This window comes from Pagrus pagrus, assembly GCF_965226575.1.
Source record: "Pagrus pagrus genome assembly, chromosome: 20".
NCBI classification, from domain to species: Eukaryota; Metazoa; Chordata; class Actinopteri; order Spariformes; family Sparidae; genus Pagrus; species Pagrus pagrus.
The window spans coordinates 16,060,275-16,085,616 of record NC_140207.1 but is presented as its reverse complement, the minus strand read 5'-3'; the positions used below and the strand labels follow the sequence as shown (position 1 = coordinate 16,085,616).

General features: G+C 39.9%; 1 protein-coding gene across 3 annotated transcripts in view; it reads left to right on the top strand.

Annotated features, from left to right (window-relative positions):
- Positions 1 to 25,342, top strand: part of ctnnd2a (catenin (cadherin-associated protein), delta 2a) — a 256,428-nt gene that overhangs the window by 203,407 nt on the left and 27,679 nt on the right. For all 3 annotated transcript variants that reach the window (XM_084340351.1, XM_084340349.1, XM_084340350.1), the window contains exons 16-19: positions 3,819 to 3,936; positions 6,570 to 6,752; positions 9,627 to 9,800; positions 12,962 to 13,112. In XM_084340351.1, the coding sequence (XP_084196477.1) occupies positions 3,819 to 3,936; positions 6,570 to 6,752; positions 9,627 to 9,800; positions 12,962 to 13,112 (626 nt within the window). The remainder of the gene's footprint in view (positions 1 to 3,818; positions 3,937 to 6,569; positions 6,753 to 9,626; positions 9,801 to 12,961; positions 13,113 to 25,342) is intronic.

Below are 25,342 nucleotides of genomic sequence, written 5' to 3'. Positions count from 1 at the left end.
TAGACTAACAAGCACACACACACAGAAAAACAGACACAAGCACGTTCACATTATTTCTTGCATGTACATAAAAACACACACATGGCAGTGTTCATCTCGAATCCATGGGGCAGCTCTGTGCAGGCTTTTCCATGGCTGTGTATCCAGATGGACACAAGCTATTAAGCAGTGCATAACAGGCAGCCGATGCAGTTATGGACATGACATTATACAGCATCAGAATCATTTTCATTTCTAAGTATTTAAAAAATTGCGCAGAAATGTGCATGGCATGGCAGTAAATCATGTTGTAATACTGCAACACTGTGGAAATACAGGAACCTTGATTATATTGTGAGTGGATAGACATCTCCATTACCCTATTTAGTTTAAAATTTCTTGGAGCACTAAAGCTGACACAGCCATTAATAGATTCCATTGTAATCTGACCTTGCTCATTGTTGTTTGGCGAGGCCATGCAGGAAATCAGTTGACAAATGTAACTTCCTACACCTGACTGGATTAACGCACCTCTTAACGTGATGTCAGGGGTCTATATTTATAATTTTCTGTCTGAAAAACATATGGCTGTTATGGAGATGTAGGACTTCTGAAACTTCTTATCTTTTATTTTTAGCATGTTTTGAATACAATTTTGGCGAGAATGGGACATGTAGATGCAAACTCGTTTTAATTAAAAATTGAAGCTTGCATGAGGTTGTCTGGTTATGCAAAACTAAACAGTTATAACACCCCAAAAATCTTTTTAAGAGGACTAGACAACAGGGTAATAAAATTACAAATCACCATCTTTTTTTCCCCAATTTTTTAAATGCCCTGCACAGTATATAGCCAGACTTGAATAGCCTCTGACTTTCTCCATTTGCACCATTAAAACACAATATTAAAGATGTTTCCTTTTTTGGCACAAGCTCCACATCTGCCATGCTGTTGGTTATAACTCATGCTGCATTACTTACAATACAGTACATCACCCAAGTAAGAGCCTCGTGAAGTAATTCGTCCACTCAGCATAGCCATCTAGTTCACTACAGCACCCTATTTGGGTGTAAAAGGGCATTAAATACTGTGATAACTATAAATTACCTGAATAGCAAAGAACTAAGTCACACTTTAGGCCCTGTCTTTATGACTACCTCAGGTGAAAATATTTACAGTAGAGAAACAGAAGGTCGCTAAATGTCAGCTTTTTCCTCTGTTTTTTTTTAGTTAAGCATTTGTCGACACTCATTTTGTTTCAATATTGTATATCTATGCAGGTAAACATCTTTTTTTTTTTTTTTGAAAGTTTTCTTAGTTGACCATTTATGTGGCACAGCCAGGTGCCTCCACCATCCATGATAAGGCGCAGATGAAAAAACTTGATGGAAATCTCAGTAAAAGTCTGCATATTCAAGGCTGAGCGTTAAAGCAATAAATAATCCATCTTCTCTCACTCACCCACCTCCTGTCGTTGGTGCTTAAACATTAGTCAAGGTGAAGTGTTTTCACTGTTCCGTTGTTTTATATCGACTCGACAGAGAATTGTGTCTCTGCTACCCAGGTTTTCCATCGTGGGCCTGTTTGCCCATTAGCATTCAAAGTGGGTGAAAATGACTTGACCTTCTCTTGGAGGCGGAGAGCCGTGAACGCAAAGTTTTAATTGAGTTCTTGTGTCTTCCCCCCTCTCTCTCTCTTCCTTCTTTGTCATCAGTACAATAAATGATTGACCTCATCTCATAGACTAGTGAAACAGCTGTGATCTCTTTATTATGCCACTGTGATGGATGAACTTATTCATTCATACCATCACATTGTCTCCTCGTTCACACCTCTATTACAGATATTTCGCCTTTCAAAAAAGATGTTTAAACTCATGTTATCAAACTTCTGTAATTGATTTATTTTTCATTCTTGCGCTCTGCTTTGCCAGTTGTTGACGCCCATATCCTTTATCAAAAGTATAGTGGGGGTTCATTTATTGTATTGGTCTCAAATAAAGTTCAATGTGCCAGCCAACCAATAAATACAGAGACATGACAAACATAAAAGCCGTGCCTGTTTATTCAGACAGTTGTATTGTAGCTTAGGGCCAAAATGGAAAGTTATGATGACATTGAAATGTTTGCGAACTTCACTAATTGTCAGTTTTTCAGGAGTCAACCACAAAAAACTGCTTTTTAGTTTGATAATATCAACATTGAAATATAGCTATAATTATACAAGCCACATAATATAAGCCTCTGTCAAATTACATTAAAGGGCTTAAAACTACTGGGTGAAGTATCTCATAAACTAACAAGCCGACATTATCCAAACACAAAGTCAGATTGTAATTGTGTCAGCTAAGTGCTAATTTGTCCATTTTCAGTATGATCATGCTGGCCAACAATTGTAGCCGTCCAACATAGCCACCAGAGGATGTAATGTAGTGAATAACCTCTAAATCTCTACGCAATCATCCACCGAGGTGAACGTGCCTATCCAGAACAATGTATTACTATCACTACACTAATAGTGACAATATCGTGTAATACTGTGCAACATTTCTTTTTCCTTACATTTTCAACATGAATTAAATTGACAGGAATTGATTTTACAGATTGTGACAATGCTGGGGAAATATATTGAGTGGTTGTGACAATGAGGCTTTAAGACTAAGTGTATAGATTTGTCTCTTTACTCACAGACAGACACACACACACACACACAATACACTATGCTTGGTGTGGCTCTAATGTTGATTTTGGGTGCATCATATGTAGTCGGGCTGCACAAAAAGAATCATATTGCAATTATTTTGACGGATATTATGTTTGCAATATGATACTCAGTTAGTGGGAATGATCATTTTTGCATCATTTTCATGTTTCATCACATTTGTTACGGGCAGTACCAAACTGACATGTTTTCTCACATCTGGAGAACAAAATGTGTATGCCTCAGCATTTCTACAGCACTCCAGTACTTTATTGTAATGCTGTTTTTTTCACACATTTTACCTTAATCAAAAATGTTAGCTTCCGCAATTTGGATATTGCTCCCGGCCATATTGCAATTTCGATTACTTTTTTATTAATTATGCAGCCCTTATATACAGCAATTTATTATGCGTGTCCCTACGTTTATTAACATAAGTATTAGAGTGAAAGTGTTAATTCCAAAAGGGATTTGCAAAGGAAATATAATATTCAGTCTAGCTTATGCTACACACCTCAGTTTATTTTATCGACGCAGGCAAATGAGTCATTGTCTGGTACTGAGTTGAAGCTCCACGTTGAATCCCAAACAAATCCAACCCAAACACCACCCACCTGTACCTCCAGTTCAATTAAAATTGAATTCATTATTTCTGTGCATCATATTAGCAAAGCTGCTAATAATAAACGGAACAATATTGTCAGATTATCAAAGCAGCGTTGGTGTGAGTATTGGCTCTGAAGTTCAGGCACCGACTGTCTGACTAAAGCAGCTTTTTCCCCCCTCTCTTTTTTTTGGACTCAAGTCAAGTGCTTTAGATTGAAGCGAGCCTTCGGGGCATAGATTGAGATGTATCCAGAATTTTAATGTTCCCTTTTCAATTGTTTAGTTTAGGGAGAGCTGCCAGGTTCCCTGGTATCTGTCTCTCACTCTCGCTCTTTCTCTCCGTCTCTCTCTCTGCCACTGTCTTTCCTCTCGTTACCGGCTTTCTCTTTTTCCTTCATCTGTCTTCCTGTCTTATCTTCCCTCCTCACTAACTCTCTTTCTTTCTCCATTTGTTTTCCCCTTTCTGTTTAGCAAACACAGACACATACTGTACACACATACTCTGACCAGTGTTCTTTGCGTGTGTGTTGCAGGAATGTAAGCTCTGCAGGTGAGGAGGCGAGACGAAGGATGAGGGAGTGTGATGGCCTGACAGATGCTCTGCTCTACGTCATCCAGACCTCTCTGGGCAGCAACGAGATTGACAGCAAGGTGTGTGCGTCTGAGACTGAAAATCTTAGCTTGTGTTTATGTAATGTGCATGGCAGTTGTAAGGGGAAAAGTCTGCATAGATTAATTAATGCTCTTGGATGTGTTTCCATCTCCATCCAGACTGGGCAAGATTTTTCATACTGTACATTAAAAGTGTGTTTTCAGACTAAAAGAAGAGTCTCATTTTCTCTTTTTGCGAGAGTTGAGAAATAGAAATAAAAAATACAATTGATGGGCCTCCTTTCACAGCCACAAGGAAGAATAATTTTTATTTCTCAAGGAGAGCGCAGTTCATCAACATGTTTTATTTAGGGCAAATTAAAGCTCTTAAATTCAAAGTGTTGCAGCACCTCTTGTTGCCAATTTATCTTTGCCGGTAGTCAAAGTTGAGTGGGTTTATACTCACTTTGTGTTTTTCTGCATGTGTTCATGTTGTGTGTTCATGAGACAGTATGTGGGGGCCAGTCAATACTAGATAAACACTGTCGTGGATGGCTGACTTCTCAAGGTCTCCCTGTCTCCCAGCCCTTCCAAATGACCATCCTTAATCACTGTTTAACCGCCCGCCCCTCTTTGCCGTCTGACTGCAGTTACCAGGAAGACTACTGTCACCACAGTAACAGTGACTGATTGGCAGATGAACCAGAAAGTGGTCACTGTTGAAATAGCGACACACATTAGCCATATTCTCATTTTGCACTTCTTTTCTTGCTTTGTCTTCTTCTTCTCATTTGCAAAGCTGCTTTGCGCAGATGACCTCCTCCTCACATTGTCCATTCATTGGCCTGTTTAGTTTGCAGACTGATCTATCTGGTCCATCATTAAAAATACTCAAGAAGTCAGCAACATATGATTCATATCTTGTATGTCCACTCTACCAAGACTTTGTGTATATTATTTGTAACATCAATGTTCTTAAACAAGAAAGCAGAAATTATAAAGAAAACCCAAGCTGAGATTCTTTAACTGATTATCTACCAGTTCATATGGCTGTATACTGGAATAATCAATTCTCTCTCTGTTAGTGCTCTCATAAAAATATCCGCTCCCCACCACTCAGGATTCTTCAGGACTTTTGATCACCCCGATAGTATCAGCTCTCTCCTCTTTGCCTTTCATGTTCACAAAGCCAGATAGAAATGCACAAGATCAGAGGAATATTCACTACATGTAATGTGACAATTATGTTTTATAGTCTATTGTCCCATTAAACACAGTCTACAGATTACTGCTATTACACTGTAAGGAACTGCAGGGAGATGAGGAAGTTTAAGAGAAATTTTAAGAGGTTTCACAGTATGTACTGGCACACTGAGCCAATTAACTTAACTGATACGATAATTTGAAATGATGATGTAAGACCTAATAGACTGAGCACATCATTCGACATACACAATAAGTATAATGCTGACATTTCATAGATTACGTGATGTTGATATTTAACAGCTTGAGTTAAATGTGGTTGCCACTGCAGGGAGACTTTTACTGCACATCCATTAATGTATGCAGTGTAGTGTCCCAGAGAGTGCGAGGGACAAGCAGATTCTAAAAGCACAGTTTGGAAAGAAGCACAAGGTCATACAGAGAAAACCTTTCAACGACTGTGCTCTTTTATTAGTTTGTCTTTTATAAATTTTTATACAGTTTTTATAGCGGGATTTCTGTTTTCAGGGCTGCTACTTCTGACCTTCCTGTGGAGACTACCGTACAAGCACCATGTAATCATTTTAACACCGAAGTCAACAGTCCTTTTATTCCCGAAACCATGCAGCCGGAAAGAACAGCACACTGACTAAATGTGAAATAACAAATCGAAAATGTCTACCTAAATTGTAAATAAAATGTAACTTCTCCTTTTTCATTCTATAATAGCATGTGAATAGAATTTCAGACATGACTGCAGCTCGCTGGAGTGAGACGTGGTTTTGTTTGTTGTGTCTCTTGAGGCTGTTCAATTACACTCCTTTGTTGTTTTTTGCGTGAACCAACGGTCAGACAGAGAGAAGATTGATGATTTGTCGTTGTTAATTTCCACTCTGTTGACTCGATGACTCCCATTTCTTAGTGACACTAAGCACGCACACGCATACATGCACATGCAAGTACACACACTACAACAACATTCACTGTAAGGATCAGCTTGCTCTCGTTCAGACACACTCTCACGCGGTCCTCGGCTGGCGTGTTTGCCTCTAAACTTGGTGTTTAATGGGGTGTGATAGGATATATTGGGCTTGTCATTTTTCCTCATTTACCTGAGTTTCTTCTAATCTCATTTCAAAGTCAGAGCTAACAAAATACAGGAGTGTATTACCTGTGAGATTATCTCTCTTCTCTATGGCTCTCTCTCTGTCTCTCACTCTCTCTAACTGTCTGGCTCGTGGGTGGGGGTGGAAGGGCGATGGAGTAAAAGTGTGAGAGTGGGTGGCTTTTATTAGCATGCTTTGACTTTGCGCTGTATTTTCAAGCGGTATGTTTCATTAAATGGCATCAAACACAAATCTCCCACCTCAACTTTCTCACTGTATTCATTTAAATGCCCCCCTTTTTTCATTTCATCTTCCTTCTCCCCACCTTGTCTTCCTCACTACCTCACTTCATCTCTCATCTCTCCCAACTCTCTTTATCTCCAGACGGTAGAGAACTGCGTTTGCATCCTGAGGAATCTGTCGTACCGCTTGGCTGCCGAGACGTCCCACGGCCAGCAGGGGGGGTTGGAGGAGCTGGACGGCCTGCTTTGTGACGCCAACATCCGCGACGGAGAGAGCTCTGGCTGCTGGGGAAAGAAGAAGAAGAAAAAGAAGGGAGCCGATCAGGTAAGAGATAATAGAAGATGAAGAGAAAATAGTAGAGATATAGTGAATAAAAAATGTGGTTGCGATGATGACGGTGGTGAAGAGCATGGTACGAGTTCCATTGGGTTAAGATCAGCTCACTGTAATATAGCATAGCATATGATTCACATCATTTCATACTCAAAATATTGAGTGAGACCTTTTGCCCTGTATGGAAGAATGTGCACTCATTATCTTTCTCTGCTCAGTTATCAAGATTTTTACTTTCATGTGTACCTTATTTATATTTTATACTTTATCAGGCAGTTATGGTAGAGGTGGACTCTGACCAGTCTCCAGCGCACTCAAACTAGGTTTTGAGCATCAATGTTAGAATTGTCCAGGGGCCAAAAAAAAAAAACACAAACACAACCCGTACTTGCATCTTTCAGCCCCATCCCGACTTCACTACTTCACTGATATTGGCCCAAACCAAACCCGAGACCAAGAGCTTTATTTCTGCTTTATTCCATCGATTAATTAGCCATTTCCTCTCCAGGCTAATGCAACACATTGGCTACACTGTGTCTTTCACTCTCCCCAATGGGACACACATGGAACATTTAAACACACACAAACACCTAAGAGAAAAGAAATAGAAGAGAATTCCTTCCTCCCACCCAAAACCAAAGCTTTACACAACAAAACAGTCAGTGCTCTCTGAGTCACAAGAACTTCACAGAACTCTAGTGTATGCATCTGTTTGCATTAAATTTTTTATGTGGTACACATCAAGGTGTAGAAAAAAAGACGGGCAGAGCTGTATGCAGACACTACCAAGTATAAGGAAACCAGAGGTATACACTTCGCCACAAATACGAGAGTGAGAGGCAGTAGTTACTGAGACGGAGACAGGCACAGAGAGACTGACAGAGCGGTAGGAGCCAAGAGACTGGGTCAGAGGGAGGAAGACAGGGAGGAAATGATGTTCTGTAAAAACCAGACAGGAGGTAGAAAGAGACACAGGCAGTTAGACTGAAATGTAGTCTCCTTAATCATTTATTAGAGGGTCAGACAGTCAATGCCAAGGAGCAGCACAGGAGCCTGAACTGGACCTAATCCCTCCTCATGGACACACACAGGTTTTTTTGCTCTTATGAATGTTGTACGGATGTCTGCTTCATTTAAGATTAAGATTCTGCTGTCTGGTATGAATTCTTGGAGCAAACAGTACAATTTTGGAAACAACACAATGGAAGTTTCAATGAAATAACAACATTTGTGTTTGTTAAAGCTGAAATCTGTAATATTTCACATAGTTACCCAACAGCAAAGATGGCAGAGCATCTATAGTTCACACTTGATAATCAGATAACCATCGTTTGTATCCAGCTGTGAGAGCTTGAATGTGAATGTGAATGTGTTGTTTATTTCACTGGCATTGCAAAACACGATGACAACAACACAACAATTTAATCAATTTCCCAACAGCAGGCAGTGTAGAGGTTAAGCTACAGTAAATATGGCAGGTTTAGTGTGTAGATATAATCATTAAAAAAACAGTATGGAATAAATTTCGAAGGCTGCATATGGAGCTGTTTCTCATGCTGAAACAAAAACATTTGGAAATGTTTGATCGCTTAATCGTCGGAGAATTTAAGATAAACAAATTAACATTATACATTGATATTTAGTATGTAGGGTGTCTCTCGATAACAGAAAGTATATTCTGCTGTGGAAAAGTTCATGCCTCTTGTTGTAGTGCCTCTACACACTTCAAAATGTAAGAAGCCTTTGATTTTATGATCAGAGGATCTATGTATAGATTAAAACATGTGCACATACACACAGACTCCACAGCACCTCTCTCAAGACGCACACTCGCCTAGTTTACCTTGAGACAAGGGGAGGAGGGGAGGCAGTCAAGCGAAACCGAGAAGGTCGATAGGGAGAGGAAAAACTGAGAACTGGAGAGAGAAGGATGGAAATAGAATAAGAAAGTGGGGAGAGGGGGAGGCAAGCAAGACAAAAAGCAAGAGAGAAATCAGGAGAGAGTTAAAGAGAGTCAACAGGAGAGAAAGGGGGACAATATATTAGTAACAAACAGGAGAGAAAAGAGAGGAAAAATAGAAATAAAGGTGAGATGGCAGTAGGTTCATGGCAACGTGAAAAAGGTGTGGGCATGTCACTCAACAAAGAGATTTAAAAAAATCAAAGGACTCCAGTGTAGCAGAGGATATGAGGAGGGTGGAGGTAAATGGGAAGGAAGGTGTGGAGCTTCAGGTTCATTCATCAAAGCAAATGTAGGAGTGAAACGTTCTCTCATAGTCTCTCTTTTCAAACGCATCTCTTATCTCTTTATCTTTGCCCCTTTCCCACGTCTCCCCTCCATCACCATTCTCTCTGACATAGCAGGTTGACAAGGAGCGATTTACGCAGTGTGTCTTTGACTTTTTAATATGTCAGGGTGTCCTGGGGGAAGATGCAGTTTGCTTTTAGATATGCATGCAGTCATTTTGACTTGACATATGCACATGAAAATATACAATATAATTACTGTTATTATAGTTATGATTAACCACAGATATCATGAATATTACAGGTGTGAAACCAGTTTGATTCCTAAAAGAAAATGGTAGGAGTAGGAAAAGTGAATTGACAGTGTTATCTCCTTTAAAAATGTAAATAAACACCCCCTGAAAATCTTGTTTTAGCTAACCTCCAGTGGTTTAACTTTTCACCTCCTGCAGTGATGTGCAGGTTTACTCAAGGACCTTTTAACCAGAAAAGCCAGTAAAACACTGCCTCTCAGTTTGGTGTTAAACGAACTCCAAGAAATGTGTGTTTACTCAAACATTGTTTCATTAATACCAGTTAACATAACAAGTGTGTCCCAAACTGTCTCCTCTTTCACAGTGGGACGGCGTGGGCCCCTTTCCAGACACGGCAGAGCCCCCTAAAGGGGTTCAGATGCTGTGGCACCCCACAATCGTAAAGCCCTACCTCACCCTGCTGTCTGAATGCTCCAATCCCGACACCCTGGAGGGAGCAGCCGGGGCTCTGCAGAACCTGGCCGCAGGCAGCTGGAAGGTAACAGTTAGAGTTTAAGCTCTTTGCCGTCTTATTTCTTCACTTGAGCATCTTTGTCACATGCAAAATGTGGTTGCAGGAGCCCAGGATCATAATCATGTAAATATAGTGTAATCCACTTTCAGTCAGAGTACAGTAAATTACTGTTATCCTGGTGATGTAGAATTGAAGCTCATGCTGCTCTTGCAGTTGTTGCACTTGTGTTTTAATAGAGCATGAGGTAAACACTGAAAACTGTAAATGTGTGTTTATACACATTTCAGTCTCTATTACTTTAAAAGGAAGGGATTCATTATGAGCTTGTCCTAACTCAACTGTGCACTAAATACAGAGACACAGTGTACACAACCTTTTCTGTGTAGATAGAACACTGTATTCACATTGTAAGTAGGACAAACAACTGTGATTATGTGTGTGCATGTACATAAATGTGTTTATGCAAATGTGTGATAGTGTGTAGGCTACTGAGTTCTTTTTAGAAACTGTCACAGCATGTAGCCAAGGAACGCTCTGCGCCCAGACAGTTAAATGAGCCAATACTAGACAAGTCCTCTGCCTTAGTAACATTAGTAGACCACCCATAGAATTAGTCTAGAATAAAGCACTCGTTTTGCTTCTGTTTATTGAAAATGAGATAAATCGATTGATTAATTTTGTTTTGGGGTATAGAAGACAATGAATACAAGGGATATCATGTATAAGTGATAACACTTGAGTCCAACATGGTCCCTGATGTCAAACAACAGAGATTAGAGATTTAGAGATTCCTCTAAAAGGAACAATAAAGATCCAAAACCACCTTAAGATGAAATTCCCAATGCCTGTCCTAGTATTCCCTTATTAGTCACAATCATTACCTGACCTCTGAAAACTCCTCTGGATTCTGATAGCTTGATGCTAAGTGGAAGATTGTTCCACAGTTCAGTCCCTGTAAGAAGGCACTTCAGCTACACTATTTGCTCGTGGCACCTTGCAAGAGGGCACACTAGTGCTTGTGGTATGTCCATGCTCAGTATGGACCATGACTGTCTGGGACAGCACCGATGATGAGGTTATACATGTGGTTGAGTTTTAGTTTAGAGTTTTAAATAATTTGGGAGTGATTATTAGAGGTTGAGGAAGGTTCATTTTTCAGGATAACCTTGCAGAGTAATACATGTATCATGGCAGGCGAATGCCTTTTAAAATGTCACCAAGTGGTTAATATCAGGAAGGATGCAAAGAGAGGTTCACTTCTGTCTTTATTAAAATTCACAGACTGATTTGGTTCAAAGTATGGAAAATAAACAGCTGAAAGAGAAAATTATTACAACTGATCGACTGTCTATTTGTTGCTACACCATTCTGCTGACTCTGAAATATTTTGAGCACTCCATTTTACAAGGATTGTATGTGTTCTACAGTAAATAATATTGTTTAGTAGGAACACAATAACTGTAATAATGTAAAGGCCCCGAGCTCAAACCCACCAGGGAGTATACCCAGGGTTCAATGGCAGCTGACTGATGGAAGCAGCTAGGTGGTAATAATGTATGAGTCACGCAGTCATATTGGAGAGTGTTAGTGAGGGCAGCGTTAGCCTTGATGGAGCAGCATATAAGGCTAAAAGGCACAAAACGTTAGAGCCTAACCTTGGTATGACCTTAAAATCATGAATCTGCACTGGATGTTGTTGGTTGTAATCTGGGAATGTTGATGGAAACGTCTATGTGGTCCAAAAATATCAAAAGGATACATTGCTTTGAATGTATGTAAAAAATTTGAGCTCAGGAGGGATGGCAGACAGTGTGGATGAGAGGGATGTCTCTGTGGTCCTGTAAATGTGTGTGGGAGGTGTGTGTGTCTGATTTTGGTTCTGTGAGTATTTCCATTGGTAGTGGAATAGACAGAGACATGGAAACACAGAAAGTGGAAAATGGAAGAGGAGGCTATAGAAAGACAAGGTAGGAGGAGGAAATGATGGGGGGCAGGTGGGCTTCATGAAATCGCATTTTCTATTTTGGATCCTTACTACGTGTGTGTGCATCTGTGTGTGTGTCTGTGTCTGTGTCTGTGTCTGTGTGTATGCTTTGTTGTGTCTCCTCTAAGCAAGATCCCTCTCCTGACTTTGAGAATAGTGCTGCTGAGTTTCCAAAGGAGCTGTGTTGGCGTAGTGCTGGCACAGTCTACACTCAGCTGAGCTCTTGGATAAGACATACGATCATTTCCCTCTAAGGGTGAATTAATTCCTAAAATGACAAACCAGAGTTTGCCCATTTTGGTCAAACAATGCTGCATTTTAACATTAACATACCCCAGAAAGGTACATTTAAACTTCTAGCTTTACACTTCACTTGCTGATATCTATTCCTGGGTGCTGTTTAACACAGCCCCAGTCTTCTTCAGTTGACACACAAGGCAGCACCACTTGAGCCGTTAAGGGTCGAGTGGTCCATTTAAGCATACCTTGATAGTTATTGAGGGAGGATAGAGTGGTCTCCAAGCTCAAAACTCTTCTCTATGGTTCATATAATTCTCCCTCTTACAGTATATCACTTGTGAGTCAGTGTTATGTCTCAGCTGCTCTCATATTGCCCCTGAATATAACATCTCCCACTCAACCTCATCCATTGTGCTTCGTCTGTCTCCTTTTTTTACATACTGCAACCACTGTATTTACAGTCCGTCTCTGGTTTAAAAAAGAAAGGAAGAAAATAGTCAGTATAGTGACAAGAAGGCAGTGGAAGAATAAAAATGCATGGAATATAAACAACCCATCTCACTGTGCGCAGGTATGTCCACAGTGTGAGGTGAACCAAAAAAAAAAATAATAGTGTCGCAAGCAAGTAAGAAGAATAGTTCTGATATTTTTGTCTTTTATTTGCAAAAGTCTCAGTGGACACCTTGCATCCTTCTTAATTAATTCAAGAAGTAGATTTATTACAATCATTCAGACTGGACAATACTGAGAAGAGGAAAAACTAGGTTTTTAAAATTCTACATATATTACATATATATACGTATTCACAAGACTTCTACAATCTTCCTGTTTTAAAGAACAATGCACCATGATATTGTTTGTTATTTGGATTTGAATGCACAAAATTTTTGTTTGTTTGCATTAAATTACACTGGCCAGTTTTCACTATGTAACAGTCTTCTCCTTGCTTTCTCCCTGTCAGTGGTCGGTGTACATCCGGGCTGCTGTGCGTAAAGAGAAAGGCCTTCCCATCCTGGTGGAGCTACTGAGGATAGACAATGACAAGGTGGTTTGTGCCGTGGCCACCGCTCTCAGAAACATGGCCTTGGACATCAGGAATAAGGAACTCATCGGTGAGTGCTGATAAAAACTTCTCCAAGAGGTGATATTAGGTGGTGAAACCTCTCCCCACCTGCTTGACAAAATCACTGCAAGGTTCACTGGCGTTTTTAATCTCTATCAAGTCACATGAATTTGAACACCTGTGCTGTTATGCTCAGTTGGAGTCTCTGTTGTTTGTTTGTGAAGAGCTACCTGAAGCCCATTTTCATCTCTAATTGCATTCTCTCGTAGCCTTTCTACTGTGGTCTGTTCCCATCACATTGTTCTCATTTAGAGCACGTCAAGAGGTTATGTTAAAGTGATGTAACAGGGTACGGGTAAAACGCCTGTAGCCTGTTGCACCAATTAGAACTAATTGACACTGTCTGCCTGTTGTCAAGTTTGCCCTTAAGTATTAAATTACCTTTTGAACCATTAAGTTATGTCATTGATTGAGACCGTTAATTAGTGATTACAAGTGTATATCATGAGCTGGAATTCACGTGATCTAATTATATATAATTTAATTGTAGTGCTGTACAGCTGCCATACATAACTACACTGTGTTATTGTGGAGACTATTGCAATTTAGTTTTCTTTTTCTATTTTAAGTGTTGTGTAAAGTAATTTTACATATAATTAAATTAACAAAGGCCAATGTGTGTTGTGAGAAAATTAGGCTAATGAGGAAAGACAGTGCATGGGTGAGTAAAGGGAATAAACTGGAAATGAATGTGTATTTAAAAGAGAAAGGCTGCAGAAAGAAGGAGAGTGGGAGAGAAATACTGCAGCAGAAGAGATGATCTAATCAAAGGCTTGCATTGGGCTTTGAACAGCACACTGTGCTAATGAGTGAGCCTCACTCAGGCTAACCACATCCAGAGATTCGGGATCACTAGTTAACCTGACACATTAAGAGACTTTCATGTTGTGTGTGTCAGATGTGTCCTCTTTGCATTAAACACACACCACGCCTGCACGGATATAACTGTACTATATATCTATGCGTGTACAGTATTTGCACGTGTGACATCACCCCTCACCGTCTCTGGTATCTCTGATCATCTTGGCTTCCTGGTGGGCTCAGTGGTTTCTATAGCAACCCTGCTACCCGCGGGCTTCTGCAGCCTCTCTGGGTTTTTGCTGGAGCATCTTAAGAGTGACCAGGAGTGCCGCCGGCAAAGCTCATCACGCCTATCCTGTGATGATCTTGCTGATGCACGGAGCAGATTACAGCATAATTTAGGCCTTTGCACAAAGACGCTTATTATTCTGATTTAAATATCATCTGTTTATGTTTGTTTTGTTTCTTTAGCGCACCTGATGTACTAGCAATAAAGTTAGGTGTTGTAGAAATTCATACAGGTACATTTATATATGTTTTATCCCTTCAAAGATTGACAGGGACCATTGCATGGCATCCCTTTTCATCTTTTTAACGGCTCTCCACTTTCAGTTGTGTGATAATAACAGCAATACTAGACAGCAAAACCCTCATACAGTATAACACATCAACATTATTGCGCTTGTGAGGATTTGTGTCTTTGGTAAAGCAGATTTACATTTTGTCACCTTAAAAACGTGGGTCTAAACTCTTCCCTTTAGAAAAATGTCCAACTAAGTATAGAAGGTGTTGCCCTCCAAATCTACCCTTTGACAACATATAACATGCAAAGATATTAGATAAAGAGATATGGAAGTAGAAATCAATTAAATGCACTTTATCCGTATCAACTCAAACAGAATTCTTTCTGCTTACTTTATTAACTGTTTCCCTTGAATTTTAGAATATTATCATTTTATTAAATATTGTAATATTCCAAGGTCACAATTAAGTCTGTCTGAGCCATTTGCTCTTACATCGGAAAAAAAAAATGTTTCATTTGAATAAAAATTAAAGTGAAAAGCAGTCCACACACTAGCACAACTTGATAATTTTCTCCATTTGACCTTTAACAATGAGAACTGTATGTTTTGCTCTGGAAATCATTCAACTGTTCTCTAATTGATTCAAATATTAGAGGTAATTGGTCATTTTTTACTTTCGGCCTTTTATAACCATTAGCTTCCGAAGCAGAGAAATATAAAAAGGAGACAAGTGTAAAGAGAGGTAGACACTGTATGAATTTGAGAGAGAGAGAGAAAGTCACAACACACAGGCTGATTAAATAATGTAATTGCTTGCAAATTCACAGAGAAAATCAATTCAAATTTGTTTGGCATTTTCATTTGAATGTACGCTTGGCTTATTTAGTAGCCTGGTAACATGGTTTAAGTCCTGCATGTTCTTAGCTCTCCAAGTGTTATTTCTGAGATTTAAGAGACAGACAATAAGACAGAGACAGGGCCATGGAGGCAAATTAAGATATGTAATAGAAAGAGAGAAAATCAGGGGCGTCACAGATCATCACTCTCCTGTCAGAATAGTGACTAACACCATCAAGGGGCATGTCAGCAGACTGGCCTAAAAATAGATAGATAGATAGAAGACAGAGATCAGAGATGGCTGTGGCATTAATAGTCATGTAAGCTAACATTATTACTAAAATTAAATAATCTGCTGTAACTATAAACTTATTGTGACACAGAGAGTTCTTGGTTAACTTTGGTTCATTCCTCCCTAACCAGATGTATTGAAAATGTTTTAAAGGTGCAAAGTGTAAGATATGGCCAGAATTTGGGTTCAAAACATTCATATAATTAACTGACAGTATGTTAAAGACCCCTTGGTATTGTGTTACTGAGATATCTAGTGAAGTACAGTAAGAATGTTTACAAGCTAACAGCGGCCCATCCTGTCTCATAATACCACTTTGTACCTCAAGAGGCGATACACCAATAGCTGCAGCTGGCAGATGTATGGCAGTTTGCTCCATTTCACTAGCTCTCTAAGTCCAGTAAATAAACGAAATAAACTCACAAATGTCGAAAAGGAAATTTTCTTACACCTATTTCCCTTACAACTGTTAAATTCAGTTGAAATGAATCCTTAATTAATTTAGTCCCCCCCGTTGTGAGTTAATGTTGACTACGTTGATACGCTGCTGTGGCAGTGCCACTTCAATTTCAGAGGTACCCTCAACAGGTGGCCATATGTTGCAGTGGCCAGTCCTCTATTATGTTGATATGAACAGCATGACCCAGCATGGGCATCCTATTCCATTGCTTGATTAAGAACGGAAATGTAAAATGGAATTTTGGTCGTGGTTTCGTCCTCCAACTAATGAAAAATAGATCTGCATAAAACTTACTAAATGTTTACTATTACTGTTTATTTTTATCGACAACCTTTTCAAGGTTTTATTTGAACTGACATTGCTGTTTTACTGCCTGGTAAGCAAAAATAATGAGCTAAAAGCAGTCGGAAACTGCCAAAGCTGCAGAGCAGGCTGTTGATTCTTATTGGGATTGTCTTTACAAGAAGCCCTTTCAGGAATTCATTTGCTCAATATGAAAACTGCTTATTACACCTGATAAGACAATGATGGTTGGCCGGATCTGTTTAGCTACCTAACAGGCGTTTTTCAAATAGTCACATAAAATTCATTAGTATCAGTGGAATAAATGATCAGTTCCAAATCAGCTCACAAATCAACTTCTGTTCCAAACTGTTGAGCCTGCCAAATGGCAAATGAGACAGAAAGGGACAGTCAGCGTTAATGACACACAGTGACACAGAAAGACAGAGTCTCTCAGAGATGCAGAGAGAAAATGGAGAGAGGAGGAGAAAAGTGAGAGGGATCACTCTGAGTTGAATCTTTGCTTTTGGCAAGGTGTGAGTTGATGCGTGTCGACAGAAAAGAGGTAGAGGCCAGGCAGTCCTAAGAGACAAGCTCCATTTGGCCCATGTTCGCAAGCTTTATTCACCACAGTGGCTCTAACCTCTGAGTCAAACACCTTTTCCTTTACACCATGCACATCTGCAAAACAACAGGTTAACCCGAAGCGACAAAGCGATTTCAAAGAGTAGTTTGTGGGTCTTTGTCAGATCAAAGCTCCACCTGATTAGAACATAATTTTGCACATCTAATCTAGAGTAAGTCGAGTCTTTCTGAAAAGCAAAAAAACCAAACCTTCATCTCTTACAACTCATGCGATAGTGTGTCATAAGCTGTTAGTGCCGGTAAGTTTGGCAGCATCACCGTGGGGGAATGGTAGTTTGCATGAGCGCTCAGCAGAGTGAGCGGAGATGAGAATCATCTTTCGCACACAATAACCTCAGAGTGTCAAATCCGCTGGAAAGCACTGTGTGATTGAATGGCGGCGAGACAAGCAAGAGAGCTACAAGGCTGAGGATAGAGGAAAAGAGCAGAGACGGGCCAAGTCAGGCTATAGGGAGGCTGAATAGGGGTGGAAGATAAAACAGTGTAGAAAGAGAAGTAGAGAGAGCAGTGGCAGCTAAAGAGCTAACCGCATATGTATGCTTAAATTCCAATCCCTCTGTAATGTGATTTAGTGGCATATTGATGTCGCTGAGAATCATTCTTCTCATCTGTCAATGTTTTTGTCTCTCTCCTGATTTCACCTCCTTCATAGTTTTTGATTTGCATAATGCACTGTACGCCTGTGTAGCAATAAATGAGTCCCATTCACCGCTATGCCGTCTGTCAGCGCAATTCTTCCCCATTTACTTACAGATGGTAATTTGACACACATGAATTGGGAACAGCCCTGGAATGCCAAAAAGACGCAGTATTTCTTTTTTTTTTTTTCAAATACAGCAGCCATTTACTGAAGGTTCCCATAAACATATGCTGTGTAAATCCAAAGCAAAGTTGGTGTTAACTGAAATGTTATTAATGCAAAAACTGTCTTAATTTAAACATATCGTGAATTAATTAAACATTTAATTTGTATACAGTGACTGGCTCTGACAGCTAAATCTAATTGTGTTTCTGGAATCTGCAGAAAGTTTTTAATTTAAATTCCAAACATAAATATCCTAATAGGACGTCTCATTTTGGGGATTGCATTACATTTGTGATGTATCATAATGCAAATTTGGATGTTGAACTTTTTGGGTTACACTTTTCATACTTTATAAGGGCATATTGATGCCCTCAAGATAAGTTGTTGAAATGACAGAGGCTTAATCCTATATTGCATTTGTTTATACAAAGCATTGACACTTTTAAGCATTATTTAATAGTCGTATTTATGATGTGCACTTACATTCAAGAAGAATCAAAGAAAATATTTTAGTTCTGACCGGTCAGCTTCTAAATACTAGATTTGCTGGCTTGCTTCCTGCATTTAGACCACAGTAATTGACCTACAACATCAAACAAAGCTCTTCATGGTTTACTTGAAAGTGGCGCAAGACCACCTCTTTCATGTGAACCATGGGGCGCCTGTTTTGGTGCAACACCCAGGTTTGATCACGATGTTCTTGTGTGTAATCGGTGCAGGAATCCTCAGTTTGAATCACATCAAATGAAAATACCTTTGAAATACTGATAGCAAACTGATTGCTTACTGGTTACAGAAGACACCCCATACTTAACTCTTTTTTTAAGTAGTAATGAAATCAATTTGCAATCACTTTCTGAAATAGTAATGACTTTAAAGAAATCAAAATGTTAAAATCTCAGTGAACCATATTAGCAAAGGCAACACTGTATCAGTGCATAAAATATGTAACAGTGATTAAATGTAGTAAGAGAAAATGAGCCTTTCTCTCTTCTTTCACCCGCTTTCACATCTTCTTCTCCTGTTTCTTTGTCTTCTTCTCTTGTCTCACCACACCTCTTATGGGCCCACCCCTCCTACTCTGCACCCCTCTTTTCCACTTTACCATATTAAACCACAACATGAATAGTATACCCCTTTTGCTCCACCTCGTTCTGCTTCTTTCTTTCTCTTCTCTCCTCCTTCTCCTCCTTCCGACTGTTTATCCCACACACGCGCCTCCCTCTCCGTCTCCTTTCCTCCCGCTTCAGACATGAGCTCATAACGCCTCACCTCCTCTCTCTCACAGTCTCTCGCTCTTTGTGTCTCGCATTGATGACATCAGTGCTGGGGAGTGTTACTGTGGAAACCACATTACTGCGCCGCAGGGATGTCACTAATTGCATGATTGAAAATGTGTGTGTCTGCAGAAGAGTGTGTGCGAGTTAGAGGTCAAGCACTGTTACAGTTTACGCAGATGCAAATGAGGGGTAGAAAAATCACCAGTGTTTCCTTTGATCTAAACATTTTATTCACACACACACACACACACACACACACACACACACACACACACACACACACACACACACACACACACACTCACACACACACACACATTGTATTACAGTGAAAGACTGCACTAAGCAGGGGACAAACATTTACTTGACATGCTTATCCTACTTTTTGGATTCCTGGCTGCACCAAATTATTTTAGATCACTAGAGGAAGTCCATTGTGTTTTCTCCACCTCTTCCAACCTTTACATTTATTTTGCTATCCCTGTTGTGAACATAAACATAAGATACTCTAGAAAGCTAGCGGGCCAAAACACGGAGTAACCGTGCCCACTGACTGAAACTAAATCGACACACATTTCACCATCCCTGTTGCAGCTGTACTTGATGAAATATCAGTGTCGCCTTCGGGATGAATCTCTTGTGTGTGAGGGTCTGGCATGTCCTTTATCAGCACACTTTGTTCTCTCTGGCATTTTCCGTCCTCTACCCCTCTGTACCAGACTGGGATCACAGCAGACAGAGAAATAGAAACAAAGAACAATAAAGAGATATCAAGGGAGGGGAAAGAAAGGGCTGTCATGCGATGATGAGATTTCTGTCTTACAGCTGTCCCTCCAGGGTCTGACTCATGTTCAGGTCATCTTGGGTGGTGCGCAGATTTAATTTTGCTTGTGTTTTTGCCTCTTAAAGGTGAGAAGTGACATATTCAAAGCATAATTTTATTCAAGAAAATGTCTCCACTTGTAATAACTTGGCTGATGATCACTGAGAAGCTGCACACTGTAACTTTGACAATCACAATGAGAATTTTCTATTCTCTGTCACTGTGAGTGTGTCCATAAATACAGTATGTTTATGCATCTATACATCTTCCGAGCCTTCATCTTCTTCATGTCAGTGGAATGTCTTTAATGAAGCCACAGGTTCCTCGCAGGGGGAAAAAATATCCTCTGCCTTTCCTCCCTCTCTCTCTCGGTCTCTCCCTCCCTCCTCTGCGGTTGATGCTGTAAACCTGTCACCCACAGACATCAAAGAGAGAGACACAGAGGGCGAGAAATAACTGGTGTGAAAAGCACCAAACACAGAAAGGCAGAATATTTTACAACGACGGAAGCGGCAGCATGCCGCTTTCCAATTTACCTCCATTTCTGACCTGTTTAAACTTGCTGTGTTTCATCTGTTTGCACTCTCCTCTCCATCTTCATTTTATTTATTCATCGATATATTTATTTTTTTCACAAGTTTAAAGGAATGCACCTCACATTGCAGTGCGGAATCAGACCGTCCTTGGAGGGCACTCATATCTATTTTGGTTTGATGAGAATACAAGGATGTTGATATTTGGTGAGTGCAGGGTGTGTTTGTGTGTATCCAGGATCCAGAACTCGTTGTAATGCTATAATGTTTTATGATTTTGATTTAGTTAAATTGATTTCAATAAAAAAAAAAACTAACTCCTCCCTGAATGACAATACTGATGTTTCAGAGTATCTCCAGGGTTTGTGCATTGATATAATTCTGGTGTATACTCTCAAATGCAGTTTGAGCTCGACGAGGAAAACATCTAAAAACTAAAACTCACTTTCTTATTCTCAATAAAGGAATATTCCCACAAAATAGAAAAACATTACCTTGTTGCTTTGAATCTGGCGCCCCCTGTCGATGATGTCATGTACTGATTCAATCATCTCTGGGAAACTCAAATCAGACAAAGACACTGAAACACTAGATTTGTCACTGAATATTTAATTGCAGCTGCAGCACCCCATAATCATACCACATTTCAAATTGAGCACATTGGGTTGACAACAATTAAAGATGAATGGTTAACCTGTAAAGAGATAGTATAAAAACATGAATTCAGTATATCTTCAAATGATCATTTGAGACAAGCTTTCCATCTATAAATGAAATGATTCAGTCATACACATACTGTAGATTTAACTGCAGTTTGAGCCTAAAGTATCCATATCTGTCCTGTAGGAAAGCAGTTATCACAATCATCTCACTAACCCCTAACCCTAACTCCCATTGTAACAGTGGCCTAGAACATCATAGAACCCAGAAAGGCTTTAGCAACATCACTAGGTGCTTTTGATACAAGTAAGTGTACAGCAGCCCACCTGAGGGACCCCGACCCAGTCACTGATAACTGTGTATTAACCATCCTTTATTCTCAGACAGTCGGACGCCACAACCAATCAAGCGATATCATCTTTCCCCACATCTCCCTGAGACAATTACCTCCAATTTTACTTCAATAACACTCTCCCTTCTCCGCCAGTAAACAATCAAATCACTCCATTGTTGAGGGTAATTGGATCTCTTTAAATCAAATCAGCCATTATGGCCCTGATGAAGCACGCCCTGCTCAGTGGGAGTTAGCGACACATGAGGGAATGCAGCCCAGGAATATATTACCAGCTCTGCCTCGCAGGTGAAGATGGCTATATTGGAGGAGTTGTGTAATACAGGTTTATTAGACTGTGCAGTGATCAGCACAGGGCTTGTTTCTGTCCTTGAGGACATGTTCCAGGTGTAGCTCACATTTCAGTGACAGAGAAAAAAGGAGAGGGGAGGTTGTACTCCGGCATGTAGAGGTGCTGTCAGTGTCACAGTAGAACTTCAAAGTAGAAGGAGTCGCCACCCACTCATAAAAAAATCCATCTTAATGTTCCCCTCAGCTCTTCCAGCTCTCTTCTTCCTGTATGACAACCTTTGACCACTGTGAGGTTACAGAAATACATGAAGTTCCTGGCTTTGACATGTAGCAAGGCTACTGTTTGTATGAACTACAACACCCTTTTTATCCAGCTGTACTCATCAGATTTGCCATTTGTCAACTTGATACCTTTAACTTGGCCTTCAGAGATAAATTGTATATTTAGTAGAAATTAAAACCCAGTATTTTAACAAAAAAAATGTCTTCATCAGGGCAATGAGCACATCAAAAGATTTAGCTCTTAAAATGTGTTGAATTTTGCATTGACATTCGGAAAGTGCAGCGACTCCCTCTCATTTATATTAATCTATAATTCATCAATACGCTTCTTGCAGGCTTGGGGTATCATAGTGTGTGTGTGTGTGTGTGTGTGTGTGTGTGTGTGTGTGTGTGTGTGTGGAAGGGGGCCAGATTTTATTTTACTCAAGTGGTGTCTGAGTACATCTTTGCTTTAGTTGAGCTTAGCCTTTGCTATTTGTGTCTGTATAAAGCATTAATATTAGTTTTATGATAAAACTCTGCGAGCTGATATAAAATACAACCCCGATTCCAGTAAAGTTTGGACAATGCGTAAAACCTAAATAAAACCAAATCAAACCAATGATTATAAATCCTGAAAGGTACATACAGGTTTTAGAACAACATATGCGTATACAATGGAGACCTTGAACCGTTGAGCAACTGAAGTTGTATATCAAGCCAGAATGACAATCATTACTGTCCTCCGCTCCCGAATAATTATCGAGTGTTGTGGTAAAAATGCCCCTGTCCCAACTTTTTTGGAATGTGTTGCAGGCATCAAATTTAGAATGAGCGTATATTTACAGAAAAAAATTGCTTATCAGTTTGAACATTAAATATATTGTCTTTGTACTGTGTTTATTGAATACATCAAAAAGGATTTACAAATCATTGCTTATGGTTTTTATTTACCTTCCCACTTTTTTGGAATCAGGGTTGTACAATAAAACCCCCAAGAGACGATAAAATGACATCAGTTGAGGCAAAAACATCTCACATCAAAACAAACATCTTGGAAAAAATATTCCGAAACAAAACAAACAAACCCAAAACCGAAGCAAACAAACAGACAGCCAGATAATGAGCAATGTGTATGTTCAGGTGAGAGTTAACTGCCGTGTGTGTTGTGAATGTGAGGTGTGTTTGTGTGAGGCTTCCAGTCATGTTCCTTAGCACCCAGTGATTATCAGGAGGAAGCTTCTTCCTCTAACAAGGTGTGTTATTAAAAGAATTGCAAATAATGAGGGCCTCGATGTCTGATTCTTCAACTATCAAGACATTTCATATTGCATTCATGTCAGCATACGCTAATGTGTATGTAGGCCAAACTTTCTCTCTCTTTCCATAGTTTGTCTGTCCTTCAGTCATTCTTCCTGTTCCTCTTCTTCCTCTTTCTGCTCTCATAAACATGGTTGACTACTATGCTGCCCCCCTGCCTGTTTCAACTCCTCTTCCTATCTCTCCTTTCATATCATCTTCTCTGCTCCACACTTACCCCCCTGTGGGATGAATGTGATGACGTTGCAGAGACTGATAGGAATATGCATACACACACCTGTGTACACGCATACATGCAAGCATATTTTCGAGATATGCTGACATGCTGAGCTTCTGTCTGTAAGCAAAAAATACTAAGACAAACAAGGAGACAGAAATGCTTCTAATAGCGTTCACGTCTTTGTGCTCACTCCTTATCCTCCTTTTGTTATTACTGGATTCTCCACAGCCAGTTGATAAATTAGTCAGTCAGTCAATCAATAAATTGTCAGTCATTGACGCAGTAAATTATCTGGCAGTCAGTCAGTAAATTAGCCAGTCAGTAAATTAGTCATGTAGTCAGTCAGTAAATAATTCACTCACTCACTCACAAATACGTCACATCATTAAATCAAGAAAGAAAGTAAATTAATCAGTCAGTCACCAGCCGGTAAATTTCTGGGAAATTAGTCCGTCTGATTCAAGTCAGTCTGATAATGAGTCTTCCTCTTGGATGCAGCTTAACTTTGTCCTCACAGCCAAAAGACAATGACCGCTTAACCTCTGTTCAGCCTGCCAGGCTGAGATAACACTTGGCCAATTAACTCACAACTCCAGCCATACAGATAGAGTGCACATGCGTGAGTGTGTGCGCATGTGCGTCTTGGTGGGTGATTGTGCACGTCTGTACGTGCATACATGCGTACAGACGTGTGTCTTCATGAGGGTGCCTGAATTCATAGGGCATATGTATAATCATGCATTGTGTGTGTGTGTGTACTGTCATCTGATTTTCCTGTATATTGCTCTGCAGTTCTTGGCCCTTCCCAGATCACTTAGACTTATTAGAGGTAATATGAGCGAGGGATTTACCACCAGCCTGTAAGGGCTCCTTTGATATCACAGTGATGGATTGGTCTGGGAAGAGCATTCAGGTACATTAAGACGTGGGGAAGTTTTGTACTGTTGTGTTTAATATTAGTTGTTTAGAAATATTATTTAAAAGACTGTCAGGGAAATCCAAAAGTATTTTGAGTTTATTGCCCACTGAGTATGTCGGCCTCATTTTTCTCAGCTACCAGAGAGGATGTAATTGTACACTTCAAGATGATTCGACAGTGGATGTAACACTTCCACCAGGATTTTCTTTTGTTATCTACTTTAACTCTGGGGAAGAATTGCGTTTGTAAAATGTAGAAGGAGACAGTGACTCACACTGTGCAGCTCTTTAGTGTTGTATACACACACAAAGCATGATGCACATACACGTTTAAATGGCATGCTTTGTCACACCCCTGTCACGGAGAGAGAAGAGCAATACATTCTTGTTGAGATGCTCAGTTGATTGAAGTTTACCTTTTAGTATGCATGAGGATAAGAAGGCTCCTAGTGTTCTATCGAGTGGATTTTGATAAAATGAATCACATTTCAGCCATGGTTCATTGTCCAACAATCACCTTTGCATCCAAATTGATTCTTTACCTGGAACATGACCTATGGGTTTCGTTCCAGGAGCTCAAGATGATTCAAGTGTAATTGACAGTTTTCATGATGGTCAGGTCATTTCTTACCCCTCGACTGCCGCTCATGTTTGATGAATCTTCACACACAACCTCAGTCAGCACAATCTCCTCCTTCCTCTCATCTCTTCAGCTCCTCTCCTGTCCTCCATTCCTCCACTCATCACCTATTTGCTCTGATCTCTCCTTTATTGGCCCCTCTTCTCAGTCATCTTCATATCCGGTGATCTCACTCTCAAGGGATACTCCACTCGGCTCAGAAACAGGGCAGGAAATAACAGTCAACTGCTTCTTGATTACAGTACATATGTTCCAGCAAATTTGAGTGCAAGTGT